The sequence below is a fragment of the Pseudochaenichthys georgianus genome, chromosome 13 (genome assembly GCF_902827115.2).
Source record: "Pseudochaenichthys georgianus chromosome 13, fPseGeo1.2, whole genome shotgun sequence".
Lineage (NCBI taxonomy): Eukaryota > Metazoa > Chordata > Actinopteri > Perciformes > Channichthyidae > Pseudochaenichthys > Pseudochaenichthys georgianus.
This window is the reverse complement of record NC_047515.1, coordinates 30,527,313-30,555,031: the sequence shown is the minus strand read 5'-3', so window position 1 is coordinate 30,555,031 and position 27,719 is coordinate 30,527,313. Positions and strand designations below refer to the sequence as shown.

Below are 27,719 nucleotides of genomic sequence, written 5' to 3'. Positions count from 1 at the left end.
TTAAAAGATACCCAAGTTACCATTTCATTCGTGATGGAACATGAGTTATTATGTGACTTATGTTGTTGCTCTTTTTTCAAAAATGGGTTAGGGTTAGCATGATTTGAACCTGTGACTGTACAGTGTAGCCACCCCAATAACACCTGTGCTCATTTCAGCTAAATGTGACCCAGACATTTTTTAGAAAAGGCCTTGATATCAACCCACCGTCAGCACTGTCATCATCTTCTGAGGGTTTGAGGAAGCGACCTTTGAGTGACCCGAGAGAGGAAGAAGGTTGACTCAGGTTTTGGCCAGATGATGATGATGAAGAAACACTGCTACTGTCTCTTTCTCTATTTCTTTCACTATCCCTATCTCTATCCTGATGTATGTCTCTGTCTCCGTCAGTATATCTTTCTCTTCCTCTATCCCTATCACTATCCTGATGTCTGTCTCTGTCTCCATCAGTATCTCTTTCTCTTCCTCCATCCCTATCCCAATCTCTATCCTGATTTCTGTCTCCGTCTCTTTCATTATCTCTTTCTCTTCTTCCATCCCTACCCTTTACCCTTTCTTTTCCTCTATCTCTCTCGCTGTCTCTATCCCTCTCTGTATCCCTCTCTCTGTCTCTGGACCTGTCTCCGTCTCGACTACGGTCTTCTTCTCTGCCGCGATATCCCCCCCTCTCCCTTTCCTCTCGTCTCCCAGCATTGTTTCTCTCTCCATCTGTTGGTGATGAATCTCTTTCCCCTTCGTTCCTTCTCCAGCGTTCTCTCTCTTCCCCCTCTCCATCTTTTCTTCTCCATCTCTCTCTGGACTCGTTTCCTCCTCTCCTCCACCCGCCTCTCGCTCCTCTGTTTCCATCTCCTCCACGGCAGTGTCCGTACACAGCTATCTCAGCATCTGCAAGTTTTTGCTGAAACTCTTCCATTGACTGTAAAGGACAGATAAAAGACATATTAAAATACTAGGTGTTGCAGTTCAGAGCTTAACAAATGCCCATCGGAGCCACGTTGTTGAATGCCAAGTAGAGAATGTTACAAAGCTAATAATATATCTAACTGACAGCAGCAGACCGTGGACTTAAGGTAGACTTGTTTAATCATTCTCAGCAGGTTACCATGACATATAATAACACATTTATTTTCTTCCATGCAATGTAGTGTGGAGTCTACTAAGTTACTGAAAGCCAAGCAAACAGCTGCTTTATGGGTATGCTGGCTTCCCTACAAGCAAACAAAAACCACACGTTTAAATTCACATACTATACTATTGGTAAGTTGTTAATATTTACATCTGATGCACATAAATCAAACACAAAAGGGGATTAGTGTCAGGTATTCTACTCAAATCTACTCAGTTTTTCATTTGTTATTTCCACAAGAACTGCCAGAATTAACATGTCGATTCAAAACAACACCTTCAAGACAACCAAGTGCTTCACAAATACCAATAAAGCATCTGCATGGGTAGACAAATGTTAATGAGGGAGGCTGTGGCTCAGTGAGTAGTGTGCTGGACTTCGAATCAGGGGAATAGCAAGTTCGAGTCCCACTGCATTCAGTATGTCGTTGTGTCCCTGGGCAAGACACTTCACCTCAAATTGCTCCTGTGGGGATTGTCCACAGTACTGAATGTGTGTAAGTCGCTTTGGATAAAAGCGTCTAACAAATGACATGTAATGTAATGTTAATTATAAAAGTTTAAAGAACCATTTTATGACAGACTATAAGATGTCTCTGCCTTGCTGGGAAAAACTCAATGGGGTGCACTGCTGTGGCTGGCTTAGCTCTGACAAAAGAAAAATAAATTGTACACACGCACGCACGCACATGCAGTGTTCTGACTGTGACAGTTGCTATGCTGTCAAATGGAGAAAAAATGCTGACACAGCTAAATGTAATTTAACAAAGGACAGTGTGTGCCCCATTAAGTCAGACAGCAAAGAGATTAATAATGAAACAAGGTATCTACAAACATTTAGAACATTTAGTCACGTCTTCTTTGTCATTGAAATTGCATGTTGAGATCATCACATCACAGTAAGTGTTTAGTGACGTTGCTGGCACCTCATCTTAGTGATGGAAACAAAGGTCAATGACAAGCATATTTACTCAGTTTCTGATTGCAAAGTGAATATTGATCAGCTCTTACTCCGTATCTCTCGGCCACAATTTCATTGAGGCTGCGCTGCTGCCTCTCTGCCTGCTCCTTCATCCTTTGGAAGCTCTTCCTCAGCCAGCCCAGACCGGCATCATTCACAACTGTGTTTCCTAAGAACGAGACGAGAGAACTGTCACAAACATGAACAAACTAAATATACAACTTGAGGCAATTAACTTATTCTGAGCCTCCAACAAGTCAGTTATAATTTCAAACAATAGAAACATTGAAATCAAATGAACAAAGTGGTATGTTTAAACCTTTTAATTAAAAAGTTAGAATAACATATGTTAGTGTTGCTTGTTGTGAGAAGCTGGAAAATAATATAGAGAAGAAGAATCCCTAAAGAATGTCATTGTGTGCTGATGAATAAGAACCAGAAATGAGTAAGTGAGGAAAAAGGAAGGTCAGGAGAAAGGAGGGTTTAAAAAAGAAAAGAAAAGAGAAATAGATTATTTGAATCCATGGAAAGAAATGTCCTACAGCACTCTGTATACCTTCCCAGAGATAAAACAGGACAAATGTTTTGCCCATAGCCTCAGCTCAAGGTCAGAGCTGAGTATTGGCTTTAGAGAGTTATCAAAGCTTAATCATCTGCACTTCCTACGATAAACTGTTAAAGAAATCAACAAACAACCAATCAAGCTTTATAATGTCAAGATACTATACACAAATAAAACCTTTTCCATCTGCCAGGAGGACAGGAGAGCAGTAACAACTTGTGATAAATGGGCTTCTGCCTCTCTGTCATTAAACAGAAACGTGGCTTTTGAATAGTTTGGCTCTTGTTTCACAACTTCAAGCTGCACATTGTCCCTTTTTTAAAACTAATCCAACCACATGTCACCTGATCATTAACCAGCACATGTCTGTTAAAAGCAAAACAAAGTGTAACCAATGTTAAAAACACACAAATACCTATAAACAAACACATGTCTGTAGCTCCTGCAACATACCTGTGTGTGTACTGTCTGTCTGTCTGTCTGTCTGTCTGTCTGTCTGTCTGTCTGTCTGTCTGTCTGTCTGTGTGTGTGTGTGTGTGTGTGTGTGTGTGTGTCTGTCTGTCTGTCTGTCTGTGTGTGTGTGTGTGTCACTTTTCCCCCAAATTCTTGGCTCAGACTACTTGCCATATCTGTTGTATCACTCATCTCTGAAAAGAAAATGTTTTGTTCTTGTATAATTGTATTCAAGTTATCTCTGAATAAAAAAAACGAATGTTCCTTTCTCCTGCACTCTCCAGCTTCTATCTATGCACTTGTCAAGTGGCTCAGTTATTTGAGCAGCGTCGTTTAAGCTGGTGTATCGGTAGCAGGGGAAAGGACAGTCAACGGGAGAAAATTACGGATGAGGAAAAAATCAGGTAAGGAGAATAGTGTATGAAAGTGTTACGGCCAATGCCTCATCTCCTCAGCTAACCCTGGGAGGAGGACTTCAGAATCGACTGTTTTTCACTATAACGGATAAGTGAAGTAACTCTGGTCTGAGACCCTTATAACTCAATGAGGCAAACACAACAATACTATATTTTAGTGTAGTAGTTTTACCTTTCTTTGTTGCAGTCTTCTCAGCTGGGGGCAGACCAGTTCCTCCATCTTTCCAGAACGGGTTTAGCTCCAATTTGTGCAAACCAGCCTAAAGGGGAAACACAAAAACACTTGAATAATTTCACTTTCAAAAAAAAATTCGGACAACAATTAAACACACACACACACACACACACACACACTTTCTGCCCATGAGGGGACACCCGTTGTTACCTTGGTAACTGCACAGTTGGTAAAAGGAGGAAAGTGACTGCCACTGTGTTTTCATTTCATGCATACACGAACATCGCCCTTTATCTCTCTCTCACAGAGACATTTAGGTCAAGTTGAGCACGGATACATGTGAATCATTTGACAGAGGACACCGTATGAGTTAGAGGAACCATATGGTTGTCTACTCTAAACGGACGAGAAACATTCAGAAATAAAACACACCTGTTCGATGGCCTGAGCCTTCGCCTTCTCCTCTTCTTTCAGTCGATCTTTCTCAGCCCTCTTCTCTGTTGTGGACGTGGTTTTCATTGCCAGGAAGTCAAACGTCATCCATTCGTCTCTCTACAACACAGACAAAATATCTATATAACGTAAGTGGATGATACCAACATACAGTACATATGTTTTGTAATAAAGCAGAAGAAGGGAACAAGGCATGTACTGTATAGATGTAAAAACCTCTAGATACGGTTTTCCCTTCAGACAATTATACACACATCTCCTGTGTGGAAAGGGACTTTATTATAGTGTTGATTTCACCATGTGTTGTATTAAGAGACAAAACCTCTTCAATGAAATGTTACCTCGACGCTCTGTGCTGTGCTGACGCTGCTCTCTGAGGGTTTGGACTCATCAGGAAGTTTCCAGGCTTTAGTAGCTCGTGTCTGCGCCGGAGCCTCCACCCACTCCCCCTCTGAGTCCTGAGACATGAGAGAGAAACAGAGAGGGGAAAGTGATGATGAAGAAGGAAAACAACACCAGGGATTATCCTATCAAAACAAAAGCGTGGAATATTAATAAATGAAGTACAAGTCCCAAAGCAGAATTGTTTTAAACCGCCATGTCTGTATAAGAAAGACTTTGCTTTATCACAGCTTTGTAAGGTGTTTGCATGTAATGAATTGCACACTGGGGAATAAGAGGAAAATGGATATAGAATGGGGCATACTATCATGCATGGCACTAGTATTGATCTTTCAATATAAAAACTAATAGAAATGCAAACAAAAATAGCTTTTTCAGTCAACTAGATGACGTTTCTGATGAGATCAAGGTCAGGGATTGTAACTGTTACAAGTGCAGATAAAAAAAGAGGTTATAAATCAATTACTAATTAATCTTGTTATAAAACATTTCCCTCTTGTTTATATTCCAACTTAACTTGCAATGAATCACGGTATGACACTGATCTTTGCTCATGGGAACATAATCATTTCACCTATAAAACCTAGAACATTTTTTTAAAGTGGACCTATCATGCTATATTTGAAACATATATTGTAGGGCCATACCTATATAAAACATGTCTGTGAATTTTTTTTTTCAAAATAGCAAACAGATCATGCATTTTAGCCATGCCTTATTTCGCTCTATTTGCTCTTTTCCAGCCCTGTTTTTGCAGGGGGCTGATTCTGCGAGAAGTCTTCTTTGCTGCTTTTGCGGCAGACTACATCGCCACTTACAGGCCTGGCATATGTACTACAGCGTCTCCAGCGCTTTCGAGCGGTCTCTCATCCCCCTGATAGGTGGAGAGTTGCCAGAGCTCCTTCTTTCTGACGTCAGAGAAATTCAAATCTGTATCAGCTCCGTTGCAGCCCCGTTTTTAGAGATTTGGGTACGGAGGAAAAGAGAGAGGGTTGGGTTTTCTGACACTTGGTGAGTTCCCTGACACACCGGGGACACATATTCATGTATAAAATACGTACAAAAGTTTTGCATGATAGGTCCCCTTTAATATTTTTTTCCTTAAACCTGTACTTAAAATGATGTTCCTACTTTAAAATACTGCAAATGTACTTTTCACTCTGAAATTAATAAATAAATACAGCATAAAACAATTTAAAATTAATCCAACATTTGAAAATAAATGAATAACTTACATCTGAGCTGTCTTTAGAGCCATCGTCTGCTCCTGCTGTCTTCTTCTCCTTCTTGCCCTTCTTTTTCTCCTTTTTCTTTTTAGATTTCTTCTCTTTCTTCTTTTTGCTGTTTACAGATCCCTCCTGTAATATCAATACATGATGTAGTTATTTGTTCTTGTTTTTCTTTATTATCAAGATGCAATCTATTCCTAGAGCCAGCTCTCAATCACGTAAGGTATGCAATGATAACCATGTGGCTCCTCTTGTTTACTCCATGTGTCTCTATCCAAGGGTGTATGATAAAGTATGATGAACTACACCATTTTATTTCTGGAAACCACCATCAATATCATCAAGGCCTACCTGTCTTTTATCTGCATAATGGCTTCGATATGAATCAAAATAATGGGAGTAACGGCCCGTCCACACGGCGGCGTGTGTTGAAGCTTCAACGCTTCTGCCCATTCACTTTGAATGGGGTGACGTCACGCTTCGCCGAACTGCATTGTGGGAGTGTCGCTACGCGTTGCTCGCTTCAAAAGTTGAGTAATGTTCAACTTTTGAAGCTTCGACGGAAGCGTCAGCCAATCAAATCATATGCCAGCAAGCTCTAGCAAATCAAACCGCGTGCCCTTGTGTCCGGGGCGGGATATTCATGTAATTGGTTGTTGGTCGAGTTTCAGACCTGCAAGCTTCAACGCACGCCGCCGTGTGGACGCTGCGTAAGAGGGTTCATAAATGTTGGATACAATGACATAACGGCAACATAGTGATGAATGTTTGAGGAACAGTACACTTGTGACTTTACAAAGAGTTAACAATCTAACAATCTCTTTGTATCTTACTTCCTCCATCTCCTGCAGCCTTTGGTTGATCTCAGGAAGCATCCAGGTGTCCTCCCCTCTCTGCCGTTTGAGCTCCTTCCTTCTTTCTGCCTTGTCATAATGCTCCTTGGCCTGAATACAACAATTGTAAATAAGAGGGATTATTCAAAAGAAAAACAATTTCAAAGTTAGTGCACACCCAAATTACTTTTTTCATATTTAGTCTCCTTTTTTGTGATGGAAATATCAAGGTTAATGATGAATAAAGTCAGTAGAGGAATACATGTTTGGCATTACTTAAGGAACGACACAGTCTTCACATTATACTCACAACATGGTAGGGCTGACAAGAGTTATGATTTGCAAATATTGGAACCTCTAACGACTTTCAAGCAGCACAAATATATCTTGGCGCTGCCACTGATGAGTTTGAAGTCATAATGAGCCTATTCCTCTTCAAATACAGTGAACAACAAACCAGACTCGGCTCCACTCTTTGCTTTGGCCAGTGCAAACACAGGTGAGCGAGGCAGATAATGTGATTTACAACATTTAGTGTTCATCTACGGGAAGCATCATTTGTCAGCATCATCTGCTCTGTGTATCATACAAACACAGGCTGTGGATAAGCACTTGTATCTCTGTGCTCAAATTAGCAAACACTACAATCTGACATCTATGATTTATGCATCAACCGGAAACTGTGGCCGTTTCTCAATCGCGAGTACACATGCTGCAGAGCAACTATTTCAAGTATACACGTGGCGCAGAATGCTGGGCATTTAACATGCATTTAAACAGTCCTTCGGCGCCACTCGATGACGTAGTATACTTGAAATAGTTGCTCTGCAGCAGTTTTACTTGCGATTGAGAAACGGCCTGTATGTTCACTTTTCTCCTTTTAGACAAATATATTGAATTAAGCTTTATTGTTTGTAAGGAAGCAGGATCAAAGATAGCAAATCCAGCATATTCCATGCTACTCTTTTAAGAAACCAAGACCCCAAGTGGATAAATAAGAATATCAGAGAGTTAATAGAACATTCTTTATTAAGGAGCAAGTCACTTTCCCTGAATTTCTACACTTTGTCCAATTCCTCCATTTGAGTGGACCATTGCACGGGCCATGTCTTGCCCCCATTCTGTATGTGTGATGTCTTTATTCTTTGATTTGGGTTTGTTGGGGGGGGGGGATATTTCCTGACAATGACTGATATGTTTGAGTTCAAGAAATCTATCACTACACAGAATCAAGAATGTATAGTTATTTATTTAGAGATTCTAGTGAAAGTCACACATTAGTGCCTTATCATTGCTAACTTGAGGTGTTGATACATGCTGCCTGACCATGACTGACATATTTTAATTACATGATTATATATACAATAAAGAAGCAAAATGTAAACAGTTTCAAGACATGCATTTTCAAAGTTCTAGTCTCTTATGTGAACCATTAAATAGCCACAATTCTAAATATATGACATGCTCTACAAACAGATCCCCTTCAGTGCACATCCACAGGAAGCATCATGTCATGTGTCTGCATCATCTGCTTTGTGTACCATGTAAACACAGCTGCACACAATCCAGATAACACGAAATTAGATTCCTGTGTACATACGTGTTTACAACTGATTTGTACGTTAAAGTGGGGAGTGTATATCTGTGACCATAACATAAAAACCTGCACAAAACAAAGCCGCTGCTCTCCTATCTTCAACAGCAGTGTTAGTCCTGTAATTTGATGCCGTTTGACAGTATTCTGCTGTCCAGACACAGGTAATCATAAGGTTAATGTGAAGGAACACATAATGAGAGATGGAGAGAAACGCAACGATAGCAATCTATGTCACTTTTTAGCCGTGGAGCTCATTCATACCTAACGTTAACTAGCTGTTAGCCAACTTAGCTTGTTAGCTTTCAATACGGACTTAACTGTTAACAAGCAAAGCTAACCACACATTACTTATAGGGTTGCTTACTGCAAATTACACAGTTGTTACCTTGTCTATCACTTCTTGCCGTGCCTCTCGTTTACTATGCTTCCTTTCCTCTATGCTGCCCTTACTCTCAAAACTGACTACATGCGCCGCCATGACACTCTCCGAATGTTTTCACGAGTGTCGTAAAGCGCTGCCGTTTACGTCAACAGTTGAATTGTGGTACTTGTAGTACAATACTGCACCGTGTTTTAGACATTTATTTTAAAGCTGTTCTCAAGCCTTTACTAAGTCCTTTAAAAAACATATGTAATATATTTGACTGTACCTTCCCTCCCATTAATAAAAATTGATGTGTTGGATAAAAAAAATAAAGACAGAGTCAATCTAAAAAATTAATACAAATAGGGGACTTCTTTTGGTAGATCCAAATTGTCCATAATTGTTTTGTGCACATCGGTATCGTCATGGTGAAACAGAACATTGAAGTATTCCTTTTTCAGCACTGAACGATCATATCCCACCATGCAGGGAAGGAGATATTTCATTTCATTTCATTTCAGTATAAATGTTCATTGACTCATGGTAAAGGTACAAATTCACTCCAAATCACATCACAGCAAGTCACATAGTTGGGCGTTCATGGCTTTAAAAACGTATTGGTGGTCCATGCATTGGCTTTTCATGATGGAGCACAAGGTTCAACATCCAGGGGAGGGACATCTTTTGTCTTCTGCTATGCTGATGTTAAATCTGGAGAAATTGTCCCCACCACTTTTTTAACAAAGTAACGCCCATGATACGGACACACACACACACACACACACACACACACACACACACACACACACACACACACACACACACACACACACACACACACACACACACACACACATTTACAGAGTAGGCTGCTTGCTACACCTTAATCAATAAACCACCGTCAATAAATGCCACTAAACCATCTCCTGCTCAGCACCACAGTGTTTGTTTGGGTCCCAGAGGATTTAGGAGCAGCTGGGTAGTTTAGTCAGAGCTGCTGACCAATTACCCACCTGCCACAGAAGGGCCACAACAAATAACGAAAGATGTTAGCCGTCCCCCGGAAACTCCCGAGCAGCAGGGAGACTGGGTGACTGTTCAGAAGGGGCATAACGCGAAACCCGCAGGTCCCCACCAACCCGTTCACGTATCTAACAGATATTCCCCACTCAACGAGACACCCGCTGAGAAGCCAACTCTGGTTATTGGTAGCTCTATTATGAGACACGTGAATTTAGAGACCGAAGCCTCCACAGTCACATGCATTCCGGGGGCCAGAGCGGGCGACGTTGAAGCGCATCTTAAACTGCTGGCTAAAAATAAACGTAAATACAGTAGGATTGTTATTCACGTCGGTGGTAATGATGTTCGTTTACGCCAATGAGAATGCACCAAACTTAATGTGGAGTCGGTGTGTAGTTATGCTAAAAATGTCGGACACCGTAATCTTCTCTGGTCCCCTCCCCAATCTGATCAATGATGACTGACATGTATAGCCGCATGTCATCATTTCAGGGCTGGTTGTCTTGGTGGTGCCCAGCAAACAATGTGGGCGTCGTAAATAATTGGACAGCCTTCTGGGGAAAACCTGGTCTGATTAAGAGAGACGGCATTCATCCTACTTTGGATGGTGCAGATCTCATTTCGGCAAACATTTCAAGGCTTTGTGGACTTAATCCATGACTGGAGTTGAGACCAGGAGGCGGAGTCGCAGTTGTATACGCTTCTCTGCGCTCTCTCCTAGGCAGTCATCCATCCCGAACACAATACAATACCCAATATTAACGGTGTGTGTGTCTGCCCAAGGACAATTTAAGGTAAAACCTAATAGAGATGTCATCATACATAATAACCTAATAAAAGTAAATGTAACAACTAGGCCTACTACAGTGCAACAAAACAGGAAGATTAAATGTGGTCTCTTAAATATAAGATCTGTAGCATCTCTAGCAATATTGGTAAATGATTTAATATCAGATTATAATATTGATATATGCTGTCTCACTGAAACTTGGTTGAGACATGAAGAATATGTCAGCATAAATGAGGCCACTCCACCCAGCCATATCAACACTCATATTGCTCGAGGCACGGGCCGAGGAGGTGGAGTTGCTTTGACTCAAGTTTACTTATCAATACTAAACCAAAATTAAATTATACCTAATTTGAAAGCCTCGTTTTTAGTCTTACGCATCCGACCTGGAAAACTTTGCAGCCAATCTTATTTGTTACAGTGTATCGTGCACCAGGTCCTTATTCAGAATTCTTATCAGAATTCTCTGAGTTTTTATCAACTTTGGTACTTAAAACAGATAAAGTAATTATCGTAGGTAGGTGACTTTAATATTCATGTTGACGATGATAAAAATAGCCTTACTGTTGCATTTAACTCTATATTAGATTATGTTGGTTTCTGTCAGAGTGTAAATAAACCAACCCACTGCTATAATCACACTCTCGACCTTGTTCTGATTTATGCAATTATGGTATTGAAATTGAGCAACTATTAGTCGATCCGCATAATCCTGCTTTATCCGACCATTTTTTGGTAACTTTTGAAGTACTGTTACGAGACTACAAAGCATTAGTCAAAATCTCTTGCAGCAGAAACCTATCTGTTAGTGCTATAGCCAAATTTAAGGAAGAGATTCCACCAATACTTAACTCGATAGCATGTCTGCATGTAAGGGAGGAAACTTATACAAAATATACACCACCCCAAATTGATCATGTTGTTGATAGTGCTATAGATCCGCTGCGAATAAAATTAGACTCTGTTGCTCCTTTGAAAAAGAAGAAAATAAAACAACATAGATTAGCTCCATGGCATAATGCCAAAATCCGCAAAAATAAAGCAAAAGTCGAGACAACTTGAAAGGATATGGCGTTCCACTAAACTTGAAGAATCTCGTTTAATTTGGCATATTACTCTCAATGAATATAAGAAAGCACTGCGTAAAGCGAGAGCAGCCTACTACTCTTCATTAATAGATGAGAATAAGAATAATGCAAGATTTCTTTTCAGCACTGTAGCCAGGCTGACAGAGAGCCACAGCTCGATTGAGCCTTATATTCCCATAGCACTCAGTAGTAATAATTTGATGTGCTTTTTTAACGATAAAATTGTTACTCTTAGAAACAAAATTAATGACCTCTTGCCTTTGACCAGTATAGTGTTATCAACAGCTCCCGGAAACGTAAGTTCTAATATTACACTAGATAGTAAACTAGAATGCTTTTCAGCCATTAACCTTGAACAATTAAATTCAATGATTCTCTCTTCTAAACCATCAACGTGCATGTTAGACCTAATTCCAACTAAGCTGTTGAAGGAAGTTTTTCCATTAATTAGCACTTCTTTATTAAATATTATGAATATGTCTTTATTATCAGGCATGTTCCACAATCATTCAAAGTAGCAGTGATAAAACCGCTTCTTAAAAAGCACAACCTCGATCCAGAGGTTTTAGCAAACTATAGACCTATTTCTAATCTTCCGTTCTTCTCAAAAATTCTTGAGAAAGCGGTTGCAAAAACAGCTGTGTGATTACTTAAAAAACAATGATTTATCTGAAGATTTTCAGTCTGGCTTTAGAACACATCATAGCACAAAGACAGCTCTGGTTAAAGTCACAAATGACATTCTAATAGCCTCAGACAAGGGACTTGTCTCTATTCTTGTTTTGCTCGATCTCAGTGCTGCATTTGATACTATCGACCATGATATCCTATTGCAAAAACTAGAGCACTTAGTTGGCATACAGGGAACTGCTTTAGGCTGGTTTAGGTCCTATCTATCTGAACGCTCTCAGTTTGTACGTGTTAACGATGAATCTTCCACGCAAACCAAAGTTAGCCATGGAGTGCCACAGGGATCAGTGCTCGGACCTATTTTGTTCACATTATATATGCTTCCGTTAGGCAATATTATAAGGAATCATTCTGTAAACTTTCATTGCTATGCGGATGATACTCAACTATATTTATCAATCAATCAATTAATCATCTAAATAAAATTCAAGACTGCCTTAAGGACTTAAACATGTGGATGACCTTAAACTTTTTGATGTTAAACACGACCAAAACTGTAACAAAGTTATTATACTTGGCCCGAAGAATCTACGAAACAAATTATCTAAAGATATACTAACTATGGATGGCATTAATGTGGCCTCTAGTGAGACTGTAAGGAATCTTGGTGTTATATTTGATCAGGATTTATCCTTTAACGCCCACATAAAATCAATTTCAAGGACCGCCTACTTCCATATACGTAACATTGCAAAAATCAGGCATATCTTGCCTCAAAACGATGCAGAGAAACTAGTCCATGCATTTGTTACTTCAAGGCTGGATTATTGTAACTCCTTATTATCAGGGTGTACCAAGAAGTCGCAGGTACACCGGTCTGCAGGTCTCCCTTGAAAAAGAGATCTATGATCTCAATGGGACCAATCTGGTTAAATAAAGGTTTGAAATGAAATGAAGTCAGTCAAGTCGCTTCAGCTGATTCAAAATGCTGCAGCTCGTGTACTAACCAGAGTTAGGAAAAGGGACCACATTACTCCTGTTCTGGCTGCCTTACACTGGCTCCCTATAGAACACAGGATATCATTTAAAATTCTTCTTCTCGCCTACAAAGCCCTTAATGGGCAGGCGCCATCTTACCTTAAAGAACTCATTATACCCTACTGTCCTACTAGGGCATTGCGTTCCAAGAATGCAGGGTTGTTGGTTGTTCCTAGAGTCTCTAAAAGTACAATGGGAGCCAGAGCCTTTTCTTATCAAGCTCCACATTTGTGGAATGCTTCCAGCTTCCAGTTTGTGTTCGGGCGGCAGACACCCTATCCGTTTTTAAGAGTGCGCTTAAGACCTTCCTTTTTGATAAAGCTTATAGTTAGGGCTGATTAGATTCAGCCCCTAGTTTTGCTGATATAGGCTTAGTTTGTTGGGGGACATCTTACTTCTTCCTTCTCTCTGTCTATACCTGTGTACTCTCATGTTCCGATTAACCCAGCTTCCCCAAATGTCTTTCTTTTTGGTGTCTATATACGCCGGGATCCGGAGTCATGGATGATCCTGTGGTCCTGTGTCCTGGATCGCGAGCCCTGGATCTTGAGTCGTGGCTGTGGTCCTGGATCATAGGTCCTGGATGGATATCCTTGTGGATTCATCTTCCTATTACACACACATGCATTTCCAAACATTTGGACTACCTATGTTGCAAATGTATTATCTTTTCAATTTACACACGGAATCTATTGCACGTCTGTCCGTCCTGGGAGAGGGATCCCTCCTCTGTTGCTCTCCCTGAGGTTTCTCCCATTTTCCCCTTTAAACTGTGGGTTTTCTCCGGAAGTTTTTCCTTTTACGATGTGAGGGTCTAAGGACAGAGGGTGTCGTATTGTCATACTGATATTCTGTACACACTGTGAAGACCACTGACACAAATGTAACAATTGTGATATTGGGCTATATAAATAAACATTGATTGATTAATTGATTGATGTTGTATTTATAGGTTCAAGGCTGGCAAATAAAAAAAAGTCATCAAGAAGGTTTTTCATTTTTAAATCTTTAACTCACACAACCTATGATGAAGTACTGCACATGAACTTTACTCTTACTAAATGCACGGTTTGGAGAATGATCTACTACGATCAGGCGCTTCCTCTTGCAGACAAATTTTTTTAAAAAGAGAGAAAAAGTCCTGCTTCTTGAATGAATAAATAGCTTAACAGCCTGAAATGCCATGTGTTACACATGTACTCCTAACTTGAAAAGGTCGGGCACACGCCATTTACAGCTTAGTGAGTTCATATTATACACCGAGGTCAAAGACTGAGGAAGCAAAGTAGTGAGGTAACTAATATTGTTGAAATTTCAATACAGTGTAAGCACTCTGGAGAATGTCAAAGTTTACACAGCACCGTCCGAGATTATGTTTACAACATCCTACAACCTTCACGTTTCAGCAAGCTGCATTTATTTAAAGCAAAAGTGCAGTGTAAGACTGTCTAAATTCTGATATACTGCAGATATTTCTTTTCATAGTAATATGTGTAGTGTTCTTTTTCTAGTTCCTTTTTTTGTAATTGTATATTTCTTCAAAAAAAAATGTAATAATGGTTTTACAGTAGTTTTCATATCTTCTAACTTTCTATAACTGTGTTTTATACCATTTTACAGCAATGCCAATTTGTTGTATGGGTATACCTACTCGGATATAAACCTGAGACCGTGTTACTTTCCAACCTTAGTAGGAATAATGCTAGAAGTAAAAGCACAACAAAGGCAGGCATTTGTAAAGTCATTACATTGATTTATTTAATTTAGTCTTTGTTTACATTGCATTAACTCTTTTGCTTCAACATATATGTGTAGCTCAATTTTAAGTGTGTCACTTCATCTGTTTAAGGCCTTCTCTAGTATAACACACCAGTTTCCCTGGTCGTGGTAGCTGCTCTGCACCGTGACTCCTGCCTTCTGAGCACACAGCTGCTCCAGCTCCCCCTGCTGGAACACATGGTAATAGCGATGAAAAACTGGAGCTGGGATGATCTCCGACTCCGACTTTAGAGCAGAACTGCAGGTCTGTGATGTGTCGCAACCTGGAATGGGTTTAGAGCTGTGAGTGGCAGCAATAGTGTCAAGACTTGAATCAGAAAACATGTTGGAGTCAAAGCCCGGACTGGTGGCAGGGTTACAGTCCAATGCGGCTTTAGACCTTGAGGTCTTTTTAGATTTCTCTTTCTGTTGATCCTTCTTCCCACCCTCTCCTGAATCTCCCTCGACTCGTTTTTTCCCGTCTTTCAGATGCCAGGGAACCAAAAGGTCCTTGGTTTCGAAGGCTGTGCGGTTGGTGTGCACACTGAGTTTGCCATCAGTCACATGTTGATTGTTGTCTACTGTCCTGTAGTTGTCTTCTGAATGACTGCTGCTATGGACACTCGATTTCCCTTGAGGTTCCTGGCTCTCTTCTGGTGAGTTTTCGGCTAGGTTGTGGTTCTCAGGAAGCTCTTTGTTGTGGTCTTTGAGGTACTTGGACCTCTGCTTGTTGTACTCTTGTTCAAAAGCCCAAACGTAGATTAGCGCTCGACCTCCAGGCTTCAAAAGTCTCACCAGCTCCTGCACTGCTGCCAGTCGACGCTCCTACAACACACACACAAACAACTTAGTCAGGAAGCAGAAGCCAAGGCATTTAATGGATATGCCAATCATTAAAAACAATATTATAAATGATCAATGTATGTATGAAATAACAGTTTATTCACATGAATAACTTCTTATTTTAAGAATAATACAACATTGTCAATTTCAGTGTTGCCAAATACCAATCAGTGCCACCAAACCCAACAGTTCCTGATCCCTTTGAGGATACACATTTGAGAGGGAATTGTCCCAAATTTGGATATACTGTATGTTTACCCAAAGTTTCAAGCTTGTAGCCTGTGGTTGAAACTGTAGAAAAGTTCCTAAGGTTTCATAGGGCCCAAAATATAGTACATACACATAGTAATATAAGAACATTGTTGTTTTTTGTGAGGGTTAATCTCAGTGTGTGTACCTGTGTGGAGAAGTGGTGTATGACAGCTATAGAGATGCAGGCATCACAGGAGGCTGCTCGCAGAGGGACACTGAGCGCATCGGATACAAACGCCTGGAAACCTCTCTCTGCACAGATCTGTACCAGAGCACTGCTGCGGTCACAACCAACCTGGAAAGACAACAAAAATGGGCAAACAAGAAATTATTCACAAACAGAAAACCAGGAACAGTGGAACAGAGAGGTCTAAACATGTAAAACAAGACGAGAATCAGTATTTTTTTCATGCTAATGTAAGGACATTCTTTATTTAGAATTTTACCCAATTTATATAATATAAAATCAAACAGCGCAGAGTCAAACAAGCTCTTATTCTTCCTTTAGCCAATGAGACACGAGAAAGTCCAGAGACAGAATGGGAAAATATTAAACAAGGAGTTTGAGCAAAAGACATAGACGTCAATTTAAAACATAGAAGACATCATTAGATAAGTGAAAGAAAATAAACAATTCAGTAACACATTTGGTCCCAGGGAGCAATTCAATCACGCATCTTATTGCTTCCTCCCCAAAGAGACAGAGGTAATAAGAGATGGTGAGAAATACCACTCGACTCTCAATCTGTTACTGACATGCACACACACACAAAGGTCTAGCCTCTTCATTTAAAGTGAAAATGGGAAGGTTAACAGTGTTATTCTGCAATGGGAGAGGTTGTGAGAAGGGAAGAGGGAGAGGGGGGAATATAGAGATGAAACAAAAAGAACGCGCAGAGGGAATGAAATAAATGTAGGAGAGAAAAACAGAAACTCAGAAAGTTGGTGTGTGACCTGCATGATTAGAGTGTTCTCAGTAATGATTTATCACGGTCTGAGTCAGGATAAGCTGCTTACACGCACCTCCAAATCCCAAACATGAATATCCCAGTGTGCATACGTAAACAGTAAATGTAGGATATTGCCATGGAAACTGAGCTTAAAACAATGACAACCAGCACAAATCCCAGTGAGAGCCACACAGGCATCAGCACAGAGCATATCAGTATTTGTTTTTGTTTTAGCTCATTTAACACAAGACCTAATGTTTACACTTAACAACCAAGATACTTTCTGATCACTGCCAATTAATAAAGCTTTTTACTTGTATGTTAACATTTTGACATGTTTTAGATTTAGAACAAAATCATTAAGCACATGACTTTACATAAGGAGGTAAATAAGTAAAAACAGCAGCTACTTACCAACGGAAAGTGCAAAGATACACACCTTTGAACAAATATATTTTGAAATCATTTTCTCTTGGAATAGAAACATATCATAACAGTTAATTATTTTTGGAGCTAAGTTTACAGTATATGCCTCCTTTCTGAGAGTGGGAGGATCACATTTAATATGAGTTACAGTAAGGAAAACACTTGTTGGAACAAGTTTAGCCCTGGTTAGTAGGCCTGTATGTCTGCTTTTATTTTGTATTTAAAGCTTGTATTAAGATGTTCAAATGACGCTTTGAGTGTCAGTCGTCATATTTTATGATGCCATAACCCTATTAAGTCCTCAAACTAAATCCTCAATTTGAATAAAGTGATTCATCTGATTACTTTAGTTATATCTCATGAATACATGTCGGCAGGAGGCTAATCCAATGTGCTGTTGAACTGTAACACAGGGGATTGATTGACCTCAGTGAAAATGTTAGGGTTAGGGAGAAGGGCAACACATATTGATTGAAGAAGGATATATGAAAAAAAAAAAAAAAGTGAATTTTTTAAATGTTTACAACAACCTTTTTATAAGAACTTTTGATATTGGAACCTAATAATATGGATAAATTGTAAATCTTTGGAACACACAAGTTGGAATCAATGCTACAAAGCCAACACTGAAATTCAATTCTGAAAATAACATAAAAAAACTCATTATTTTGCTATTTCCGCTGCAAATTATTTGCGGACCGTTTGTGAAACAGAGCCTGACGTTATGGCATGATCTGTTCATGACTTATGAAGTTGTGAGGCATTCTACAGTGGGGACTATCGAGGAAGAAGTAGCAAAAGAAGCTGAATAGAGAAGGACATTTCCCCACGGGGATCACTGAAGAATCACATAATCACTGTGATACATGAGGACACTCACTGCACTCAGCTCGAGGTTGACTCCCAGGTATTTCCCGTTCCCACAGCCCACATCAGCCAGCACGCTGCCAGGTGGGAGCGAGCACAGGAAGTGACAGACACGAGGCCAGGGGGAGTGGCGGGTGCTGCTGAAGTGTGAGGCGATGGCATCGTACACCCGGTGCACATACTGCTCCTCCAGAAGGGCTGCGTCGGCATGGCAACAGGGAAGTGAGGGAGGGGGCGGTGGAGAGGGTGCTGGGGGGGCTCCCTGACTGTCACAGGCAGAGGGGAAGGCTGGAGAGAAGGGGTTAAATGGGGAGATAAAGGTGTGTATCATCAGCATGTGTCATATGTACTTTACAGATGGTACATTTTTATTTTATTTACAAAATGTGCCTTTGGTTGTCAAATGCCGGTAGTAAATGATGTGTTTTATTGTTCACATTCAAGATTCTCACCACAGCGGCAGGGTTCATTTCTGATCTTGCGGAAAGTAAGAGAAGTGCGGGTGCCCCTCTTGCTCAAAGTGAGATTGCTGCTAGTCCGGAGTTCAGGGGTAGTATCACCAAAGGATTGTGGGTCGCACGCTGGCACCATGTCAAACTTACGAGGAGTTATCCTGAGAGAAGATAACAGACAGTTAGTGTAGTGTTCGACAGGCTTAAATCTGCACTTTATTGTGAATACCAGAACATGTGACCAAATCCTGAGCCTGTCATTGGTTTATCTTCATGTTGGAAGGGATTCAATGTGACAAATACTGCAATAAAGCCCAGATTTACATCAAGAAATTACTTTCCCCCTTTAATGGAAAAGAGGTAGAAAAAACCTGTCACTAATGTGTGAATCAACCTAAGGCTCATGTTAGGATAAACTGACTGACGGATCCATCTGACCCAAGCCGGCTCACCCATGGGTCCAGAAGAATCTGCTCTCTCCCTTCATCACCAGGAGGCTCCGTTCTGGTAAAACCACGGCAACGAGGCGACCATCGGGGTGACGGAACTCCATCACCGTCTGCATTTAAAATACAAACATGCTTATGAAGGAATACTGAGGAAGTCACTCACTCACACACAGCAAAAGGAGGATACAACTATAAATGTTTCTTTGCAAAATTTCAATTGGCTTAGTTTTTATCATTTTATTGTGTATTTTAATAAGGCTGTTTGATGTATGGACGTGTTTACTAGACCTTTGAATAATCAGTAGTTATGCGTCTAATTTATGTATTTATAAAAATTGTTCATGCAATATTAATGTGCTGAGTGAGTTATAGTCTGTAGAGCAGTACATGTTTTTTCCTAAAACGTAATTATTATTTCAAAACCACAAAACTGCAGAATCAATAAATATTAAATTATGAAAACAATGCATGACATCACAGAGAGGATACAAACAAACACACACACCCTGCTATCTCTCTCACTAACAACTAGCCATCTCCACCCCAGCGCTGGTGTTTGATCCTGATGTTTTCTTACAGCGCATAACAGCATGAGCCCTGCTGGGAAATTACATCTACACAATTTCAAACTGCATCTCTCCAACTTCTGACAGCAGGAAAATTGCATTTTGTGAAGCAGAAGTGTGTGTTTGTGAGTAAGTAAAGGACTGATAAGTGTTTGTGTATGATTGTGAGAGAGCAATATACATGCATCACCAGCAAATGATCAGATTTTTGCCTAAAACCACCACACACACACACACACACACACACACACACACACACACACACACACACACACACACACACACACACACACACACACACACACACACACACACACACACACACACACACACACACACACACACACACACACACACACACACACACAGCTGTTCCCATCAGAGGACTATTGGCCAATCAATGAAACCAGTGGAATGTGACTAAATCGCACACTCCTCCTGCAAACACAAACAGGGTTATTAAACCTGTAAAGCTATTAAATAAAAGACTCATTCATTTAACTGCAGACAAGTCTATACGTTTTTAATTCAGTTTATTAACTTGATATATTTTAGAAGCAATTACTTCCTCAGGTGATCGACTGAAAGTGAGCTTTACTTTATTTGAAGAATTGGATCGCAATAGGATCAACTTTCGACAACAACAGTTACCCATACAATACTAATAAAGCCCCAGGGAATAGGAATCTGCAGTACATCGGGTTAGTCATGGGTACCAGCAGTTGTTTTGATTTTTCTTCATGTTTTCTTTTTGTTGAATATTGTATTATTATATTATGTGAGTCCTTCCTTTGTGTTGAAAACATTCATCCCTTGTATCGTTTTTCCAAATAAATGCTATTCATATTCTTTATAATCACGTCAACATATTTATAAAACCTTGCTTTTAGGGTTTGAAATAGTTAATGTCATGCAATTATTAAACCTTGTGTAATTGACATCTTTGAGTGTTGTGTTGTGAATCTGTAAATGTTGAAGTATTGATGGAAGAGCTCAGCCTTGGAAATTAATCAGGTGAACTCTACATAGGTATTTGTCAAATGTCCTACTAGTGCTTAATAAATCATTTTTTGTTTTGTTTGCAAAAGCCTTTCTTTTTTGATATTGTTTCCACGTTTTGAAGCCCTTAATCTCTACTGAAGATCAGGGACACAGGCACTGCACTACACACACATGCTGTCGGTCAGTCTGTGTGTGACAGATGCTGTGACAGATGACAGCTGATTGCTAATAGAGCCCCTGCTCTTTCAGACAAGCAGGGACAGATGGGTGTTCGTCTGCAGCAGCCTCCCTGCAGAGACTAAATCAACATCCCAGCACCAGGTGAGTAGTCAAGGACAAAGCAAATCCCACGGTTTAGAAAGGTTAATCTGTTCTGTCCACAACCAAGGGGACGCCTCATAAAGAGTCATTTACTGCATACTGAATCCACTGAAGGCCACTGTGAGCATGAGAATTTGACAAAATAGAAGTGTGTCAAAGATGGTGCAAAGCAGGGGACTACATGTCAGTAAAATCGCAAACAGACAACATCACACTAACCTGAGACGGATTAATCAGTCAAGTGAAGTGAAGGAAACAAGAAAGGCATACAATCATAAAAACATACGTCTGATGGCACTTAGTATATTTCCAGTTACACCTGCCTTTTAGCTCTGCATCCCTGATCTTTGAATGGGTAACTTTCTTTTAAATGATGGATGATTGCGTCGGTCGATATTGGCTACACACACTGATTGATGAATTGTATGGTTGGGTCAATTACCAACACACAGGGCTGTTGGGAATTGTTCCCTGAACAGCATGTCAATTATATTTTGTTTGAATGTTTAATATTACAAAATGACGGACTGACTTTCTTACCTTTGCCCCCAGGCTCAGTGACATAATGGTGTCCTCAAAGGCGGAGTGAGTGTCCACATGAGGGGGAATGCCTGAAAATATTATAAAATATACATGTAGGAGATGCATCAAGGTTCTTTCAAATAAATAAGTGTTTAGATCCAACTTGTTTTGTTGGATGTCTGATGGACACCATTGCACCTTTGGTGATGTGGGACACTCAAATCATACTGGAATGTAACAATACATTTGAATTGATGTGCTTGAAACAAATCTTTAAATAAAATCCTTATTTCAGCCCTCAAAGTTTTGCCAGCACTGCAAATCTGTTGACAATAGTGTTAATTTCGTTGACTAAAACAATGACGAAATATGTTCGTCAACGACGTTTTTTTCCATGACGAAAACGAGACGATGACGAGACGGCACCGACGGCAGTAATCAATAACTGCAACGAAATCGTCATGCAATATCGTTGACGAAAAGTGACGAGACGAAAATGTAGTTTACTAAATAAAAACTATGCCAAAATCTCTCTTTACTTTCGTTGAGGAAAAATGAGAAGACCAAATATTATCAAAGGTAACGTTACATCTCTGATAGTCCGTTTTTCTCCCAGCAGTTCCATTTCCGGTGCTGCGGCAGAGCTGTGTGTGCGGTAGATTTGAATTACACCGGGCAGCGGCACAATATGAACTGTCAGGAAGACTCGGGTCTAACTCATGGTCTAACTCATGGTCTAACTAACTTTATTCAACATAAAATAAAATGGCAACAACAGGGCTTAGGAGCAGTGGACGCACTCGCGTTAACCAAATACCCCCCCGTACGCGCGAGTGAGTGATACATTGTGCACTCGACGGGTAATAATGGATTATGACGGAAATGTTACGATCCTGTCCGTCAAAATGACTGACAACAAAAAAGTCTAAAGCCACCACTGCTTGGGAGAAAGAAACAATGTGATATTTGGGCCCATTTTCGCTACAATGAGGTGGAGAAAAAAAGCGAATGCATGGTTTCATCAGAAGGGAAGCAATGTGGCCAAAACACAGCTAAAAACACCACAAACCTGACCAGATACTCTCTGCAAAGCTTCTTAATCATTCAACCTGTGTTTTTAATCAAATAAGGACAAGATATAATCTTATTTATTTATATATGCTAAAATGATAAATTATTGGTTTTGGCTAGACTAGTTTGACTGAAATGTTCTATATAATCTGATGACTAAAAAAGACTCAACAGTTTTCATTGACAAAAAGTAGACTAAAATAATTAGTTTTCTTTGACTAAAATAAGACTAAAATGCTCAGACTTTTAGTCGACTAAAACTTGACTAAAATAGTTACTGTTTTAGTCGACTAAAATAAGACTAAAATGCTCAGACTTTTAGTCGACTAAATCTTGACTAAAATAGTTACTGTTTTAGTCGACTAAAATAAGACTAAAATGCTCAGACTTTTAGTCGACTAAAACTTGACTAAATAAAAACAGGATGAAGGTGACTAAATATGACTAAAACTAAAAAGGAAATTTAACACAGGACTAAGACTAAAACTAAATTAGAAAATAGCTGACGAAATTAACACTAGTTGACAAGCAACTAAAGGGGACCAATGACTTTTATTATCCCTTATAATATAATGCTGGAAAGGTTTGCTGCCACCTGTTGGTATGAGTAATTCAAATCTAAATGTGTGTCTGTATTTTGTGAGAACATCCAATGAGTGTTTTTAACTAGAGCGTCTGAAAATGCAATAAGTCATCTTTAAGTTTCACAATCTTTTAATTGAGTATCTCCACATTGTTTAAGCTGCAGTTATGGTTAGCAAAGAACTCTGCAAGGGTCCCCATAAATCAGTTAATCCACTAAATATTGATTTAATGTACTGCTCCAAGGTAAAAAGACATACATCTTATATATTGCATATCTACGGTGGCCCTGAAGTGCAAGACATCACAGCATTTCACAAAACACCACAGCATTTCAGAAAACACCACAGCATTTCAGAAAACGCCACAGCATTTCACAAAACACTACAGCATTTCAGAAAACACCACAGCATTTCACAAAACACTACAGCATTTCACAAAACACCGCAGCATTTCAGAAAACGCCGCAGCATTTCACATTGGACGGAAAGGGTATTCCTTTAGGGAGAACACTTCTTGTTTGTGATTGGACAGAGCCAGTCAGAGAAGCACTGCTGTGATTGGTTGTTTTTGCTGCCAGTCAAGAAATGACGCTTCGTGATTGGTCAACACCCAACAGCGAAATATGTCCCAACCATGGTCCCACAACGTATGGTCCCAACACATCAGCCGTTAGCACACACTCAGATCTCACAGCTCCTCATATCTGTTCAGAAACTGGACAAAAGTTAAACAGCTGCTTTATTTATGTCTGTATGATGTTATTGTGAGTGTGGACGGAGCAGCTACAGGTTAGTTTAGCCTGATGAATCCGATTCAGAAAACACGCATTTTAAAAGCTTTTCGCCTGCCGTCTTGTCTGCAGACTTGTCAAAGCGTTAATTCATGGTTTTTACTAACTGTTATCAGTATGTAGTTACTTCGGCACCACTTTGAAACGTGTATTACAATTAAATCACGGTCAAATATGTTCATTTTGTTGTAGGATTTACATGGAGATACGCCCCGTCCCCTCTCCAGCGCCTCTTGTTTGAATGACAGCATTGACAGGAGCAAACACAGCTGACAGCGGTGAAACTCGAGCGATTAGAGCGATGCGAATATTGGGTGGTCTACCATAGTATTTACATGGAGATAAGCCCCTTAAAAACCATGAGTTAATAAAGCATTAATTCTGTGTTTACTCCTGTCATTCAAACAAGACGCTGGAGAGGGGGCGGAATCGGAATCGGATCCATCAGGCTAAACTAACCTGTAGCTGCCTCGTCCACACTCACAACAACGTCATACAGACATAAATAAAGCAGCGACTGTATTCACCATGACATAGACAGTCTGTGGTTTGTACATGTTTAACTTTTGTCCAGTTTCTGAACAGATATGAGGAGCTGTGAGATCTGAGTGTGTGCTAACAGCTAACAGCTGATGTGTTGGGCCAATCAAGAAGCGTCATTTCTTGACTGGCAGCAAAAACAACCAATCACAGCAGTGCTTCTCTGGCTGGCTCTGTCCAATCACAAACAAGAAGTGTTCTCCCTAAAGGAATACCCTTTCCGTCCAAGTGTTTTGTGAAATGCTGTGGTGTTTTCTGAAATGCTGTGGTGTTTTGTGAAATGCTGTGGTGTTTTCTGAAATGCTGTGGTGTTTTCTGAAATGCTGTGGTGTTTTGTGAAATGCTGTAGTGTTTTGTGAAATGCTGTAGTGTTTTCTGAAATGGTGTGGTGTCTTGCACTTCAGGGCCACCGTACATATCATTTGTGTTTTGACCAGCATTCTCATACACATGGTCAGTCATGTTGACATAGCCTTGTTAAATCCTGTGAAACTTATCTTAGTCAGAACCAAATACAGTCATGAGAGACACAGACTGGAGTAACTCACCCTGTCCAGACTCATACTGGTTGACAGTGAGCTGATCTGGCATGATGTCGATGTGTTGGTTCTTTACACACCGCTCCAGAACAGGGAGACACTCCTGAGGAATACCTGGATATACAGGGACACAAACACATTTATGAGCTACTATAGATCATTTCTGTCCTTAATCATTTTCTAATTGTAATTTTCGACACCATTACAATTAGAAGCAGTACTATATAACGTCATATGTCCAATACATGGAGTTAAACATTTAAATAAAGAGGTATCATACTGTACTTGACATTTTCAAAAATACAATACTCAAATTCCCAAGCTGAGCTCCAAAATATATTAATAGGTGGTAATTTTCTGCTTGAGAATAAGTTTGGAACTTGTGTTTTCTGATATTTTGCAACTTTAACTGATAGCTTCTCGAAATACACAGCGGTGCTTTGCGGTGAATAAAACGTGTTCATGAATGAAAGTAGTGTTGGCCAAACCTATCAAGTATGAAACAAAAAAACAAGAAAAATATTTAGACAAAAAAAGCAAGTTTACCTGCAGGTAATGGCTTGTCCTTATCCACGTTGTTGTTGTCGTAGCGGAATTCAAATCCATAATGTTTGACTCTCCTATGCTTCAGAGCCTTTTGAGCTGAAAGACATAAGAATGAATTTAGCAAATCATGTTAGCAAAATAAGGAACAAGCTTTATTTCCTCTATTTTTTAGCTTAATAATAGACATTAAAAGTATTAATTATTAAAGATCCATAAAGAGAGTCTCTCCTTTATGATCAAGTTCCTGGGTGATGACGAGAAGTTCAACATAGCAACTTAAGTCAGAAGTTAACTAAAAAAACATTTGACAAAACCCATTATGCAGACCCTCACCAGTGACATCAGTATTAGTAGACGACCAGTCAATGGCAGCGAGCAGCAGTGCCTCTTCCTCTGAACACACAAAGTCCTCCACCAAGACCAATCCCTCTGGTAGAGGAACAGACGCCTCCTCTTCACAGGTTACTGCATACACACATAAACAAAGCATAGTTGGATTTGTTAAATAGATGATTTGCCACAAGCTGCAATTTCAAATACATCTAAAAACCCATTTCCTAGGATTACTTTGTCTATAATGACAAGGTGCTGATCTGGGTTCTGACTGATTGCCATATGTTGTGTGGCAAGTATGCATTATTTAATTGCTTTCTCTTATTCGCTCTGTATTTGTTTTTTTCTTTTAGGGCTAGGGTTAGCCTTTTATTTGTACTGAAGTTGATGTAAAGCACAACACAACCTGTGTTAAAACAAGGTGCTGCATGATTTAAGGGTTTCTTTATATTTAATTTACATTAAAGTGCACACTACTACTGGTTACCAAAATATTTTTAATTTCTGACATCTCAGAGGATAGAGCACATGAACACATCTAATGGCTGTCTTTAGTTATCCAACTTACTGTTCAAATATACACAAACAATGATTTTAAACAATTATTGCAGATCTTACGTATGCTTGCAACTGTTGGTGCCAATGTAAAAGCCAAGTACCTGAGTCTACATAACTGAGGTAGAGTGTGACGCTGTTCTCGCCACATTGAAGCTTTTCCCCGTTAAGGTTTATGTGGGCTTTCCGAGCACTCTCCTCAGATCTGGAAAATAACAATAACACAAGTGTACGTTTTGAACTCAAATGTACCATGTTTTAAAGGTTTAAAATAACTTCCTGGTATTGTCAATGCAGCAACTGTACCTGTATGTGACAAAAGCGTAGGGCTTGTTAGGGTGCATGATCAGTTTGTCCACCTCTCCCATCTGTTTCAGCGCTGCAGACAACTCCTCTCGACTGACGCCATTCCCCAGACCCCCATTGGCCACCACCAAACTCTGCAGAGGAGACAGAGGCAGACTGGTTGATTTTATGCAGTTTAACAACAAAAACTACAAGAAAAGCAAGAAAGACTTTAATTGTGTGTGTGATTGTCTTATAATACATACACCCCTGAACTCACTTTGTCCTGTAATACAGCCTAGTAAAAATAAGAACATCATCTGATACACCCAATTACCCCCAAGTCTGCTTAGAAAGTATAATCTTTGCTGTAAAGAAATACTTTAAACACAGGCCATATAAGTTAGAGCCATGGTAATTAAAAATAGAGAATACATGATTTTAACGACTTCTAACTTTACAGTAAATGAATGTTTCATTCTGTTGAGATTACTTAATTTGCTACATTGTCATGACACTCACTTCCCGTTGTCATTATAGACTTGTCCTAGGATGCAACAGATCATTGACAACAACCATGACTTAGCCGAACTGAGTCAGACTTAAATTATTTGTTATTGCTGTAGCTGTAATATCTTAAAAGATGTAACTAAGACGTTGATTGGAAAAAGCTACATGTTAGCTAGATTTCTTCGCTCACTCTACTCTTTATTTTAATTTTAAAATACCTTTGTAGGCTGCGGTGCTGTACTAATGCCTTCATGTTTCAGCAAAGTGTGACTCGCTTTTAACTGTTTACGAATAACTTTCTTGTCTTCTTTACTCCTCCTGACGGGCTTCACGTTGTTTTCCACAGTAGCATCCATGGTGCGTCATGTTTTATTGTCCGGGTGCAACAAGCACCGAACACCGAACGTTCCCGGCGATT

General features: G+C 39.8%; 2 protein-coding genes across 2 annotated transcripts in view; both read right to left on the bottom strand.

Moving 5' to 3' along the window:
• The window catches only part of cwf19l2 (CWF19 like cell cycle control factor 2), a 29,166-nt gene extending 20,477 nt beyond the window's left edge, over nucleotides 1-8,689 (bottom strand). Inside the window, exons 1-8 of the mRNA XM_034098186.2 lie at nucleotides 8,592-8,689; nucleotides 6,610-6,720; nucleotides 5,783-5,905; nucleotides 4,487-4,603; nucleotides 4,125-4,244; nucleotides 3,690-3,777; nucleotides 2,137-2,255; nucleotides 208-916 (exon numbers count right to left, since the gene is read on the bottom strand). Coding sequence (XP_033954077.1) covers nucleotides 208-916; nucleotides 2,137-2,255; nucleotides 3,690-3,777; nucleotides 4,125-4,244; nucleotides 4,487-4,603; nucleotides 5,783-5,905; nucleotides 6,610-6,720; nucleotides 8,592-8,684 — 1,480 coding nt within the window. The 5' untranslated portion in view covers nucleotides 8,685-8,689. The remainder of the gene's footprint in view (nucleotides 1-207; nucleotides 917-2,136; nucleotides 2,256-3,689; nucleotides 3,778-4,124; nucleotides 4,245-4,486; nucleotides 4,604-5,782; nucleotides 5,906-6,609; nucleotides 6,721-8,591) is intronic.
• A 6,182-nt stretch (nucleotides 8,690-14,871) lies between these two features.
• alkbh8 (alkB homolog 8, tRNA methyltransferase) lies at nucleotides 14,872-27,719 on the bottom strand. The gene is made up of 12 exons (XM_034098197.1): nucleotides 27,520-27,719; nucleotides 26,813-26,946; nucleotides 26,611-26,711; nucleotides 25,952-26,083; nucleotides 25,619-25,714; nucleotides 25,082-25,186; nucleotides 21,566-21,636; nucleotides 19,140-19,246; nucleotides 18,688-18,848; nucleotides 18,249-18,523; nucleotides 16,138-16,287; nucleotides 14,872-15,722 (listed from the first exon to the last, which is right to left on the bottom strand). Exons 1-12 carry the CDS (start codon nucleotides 27,655-27,657, stop codon nucleotides 14,976-14,978), a joined length of 2,217 nt encoding a protein of 738 aa, XP_033954088.1. The 5' UTR covers nucleotides 27,658-27,719; the 3' UTR covers nucleotides 14,872-14,975.

Excerpts from the sequence above, each read along its gene's own strand:
- alkbh8 (XM_034098197.1), bottom strand. The coding sequence starts at position 27,657 with ATGGATGCTACTGTGGAAAACAACGTGAAGCCCGTCAGGAGGAGTAAA. Across the intron at positions 26,712-26,812 it reads TACGCTTTTGTCACATACAG|ATCTGAGGAGAGTGCTCGGA; the intron begins GTACAGTTGCTG and ends GTTATTTTCCAG. Across the intron at positions 25,715-25,951 it reads TACTAATACTGATGTCACTG|CTCAAAAGGCTCTGAAGCAT; the intron begins GTGAGGGTCTGC and ends TATGTCTTTCAG.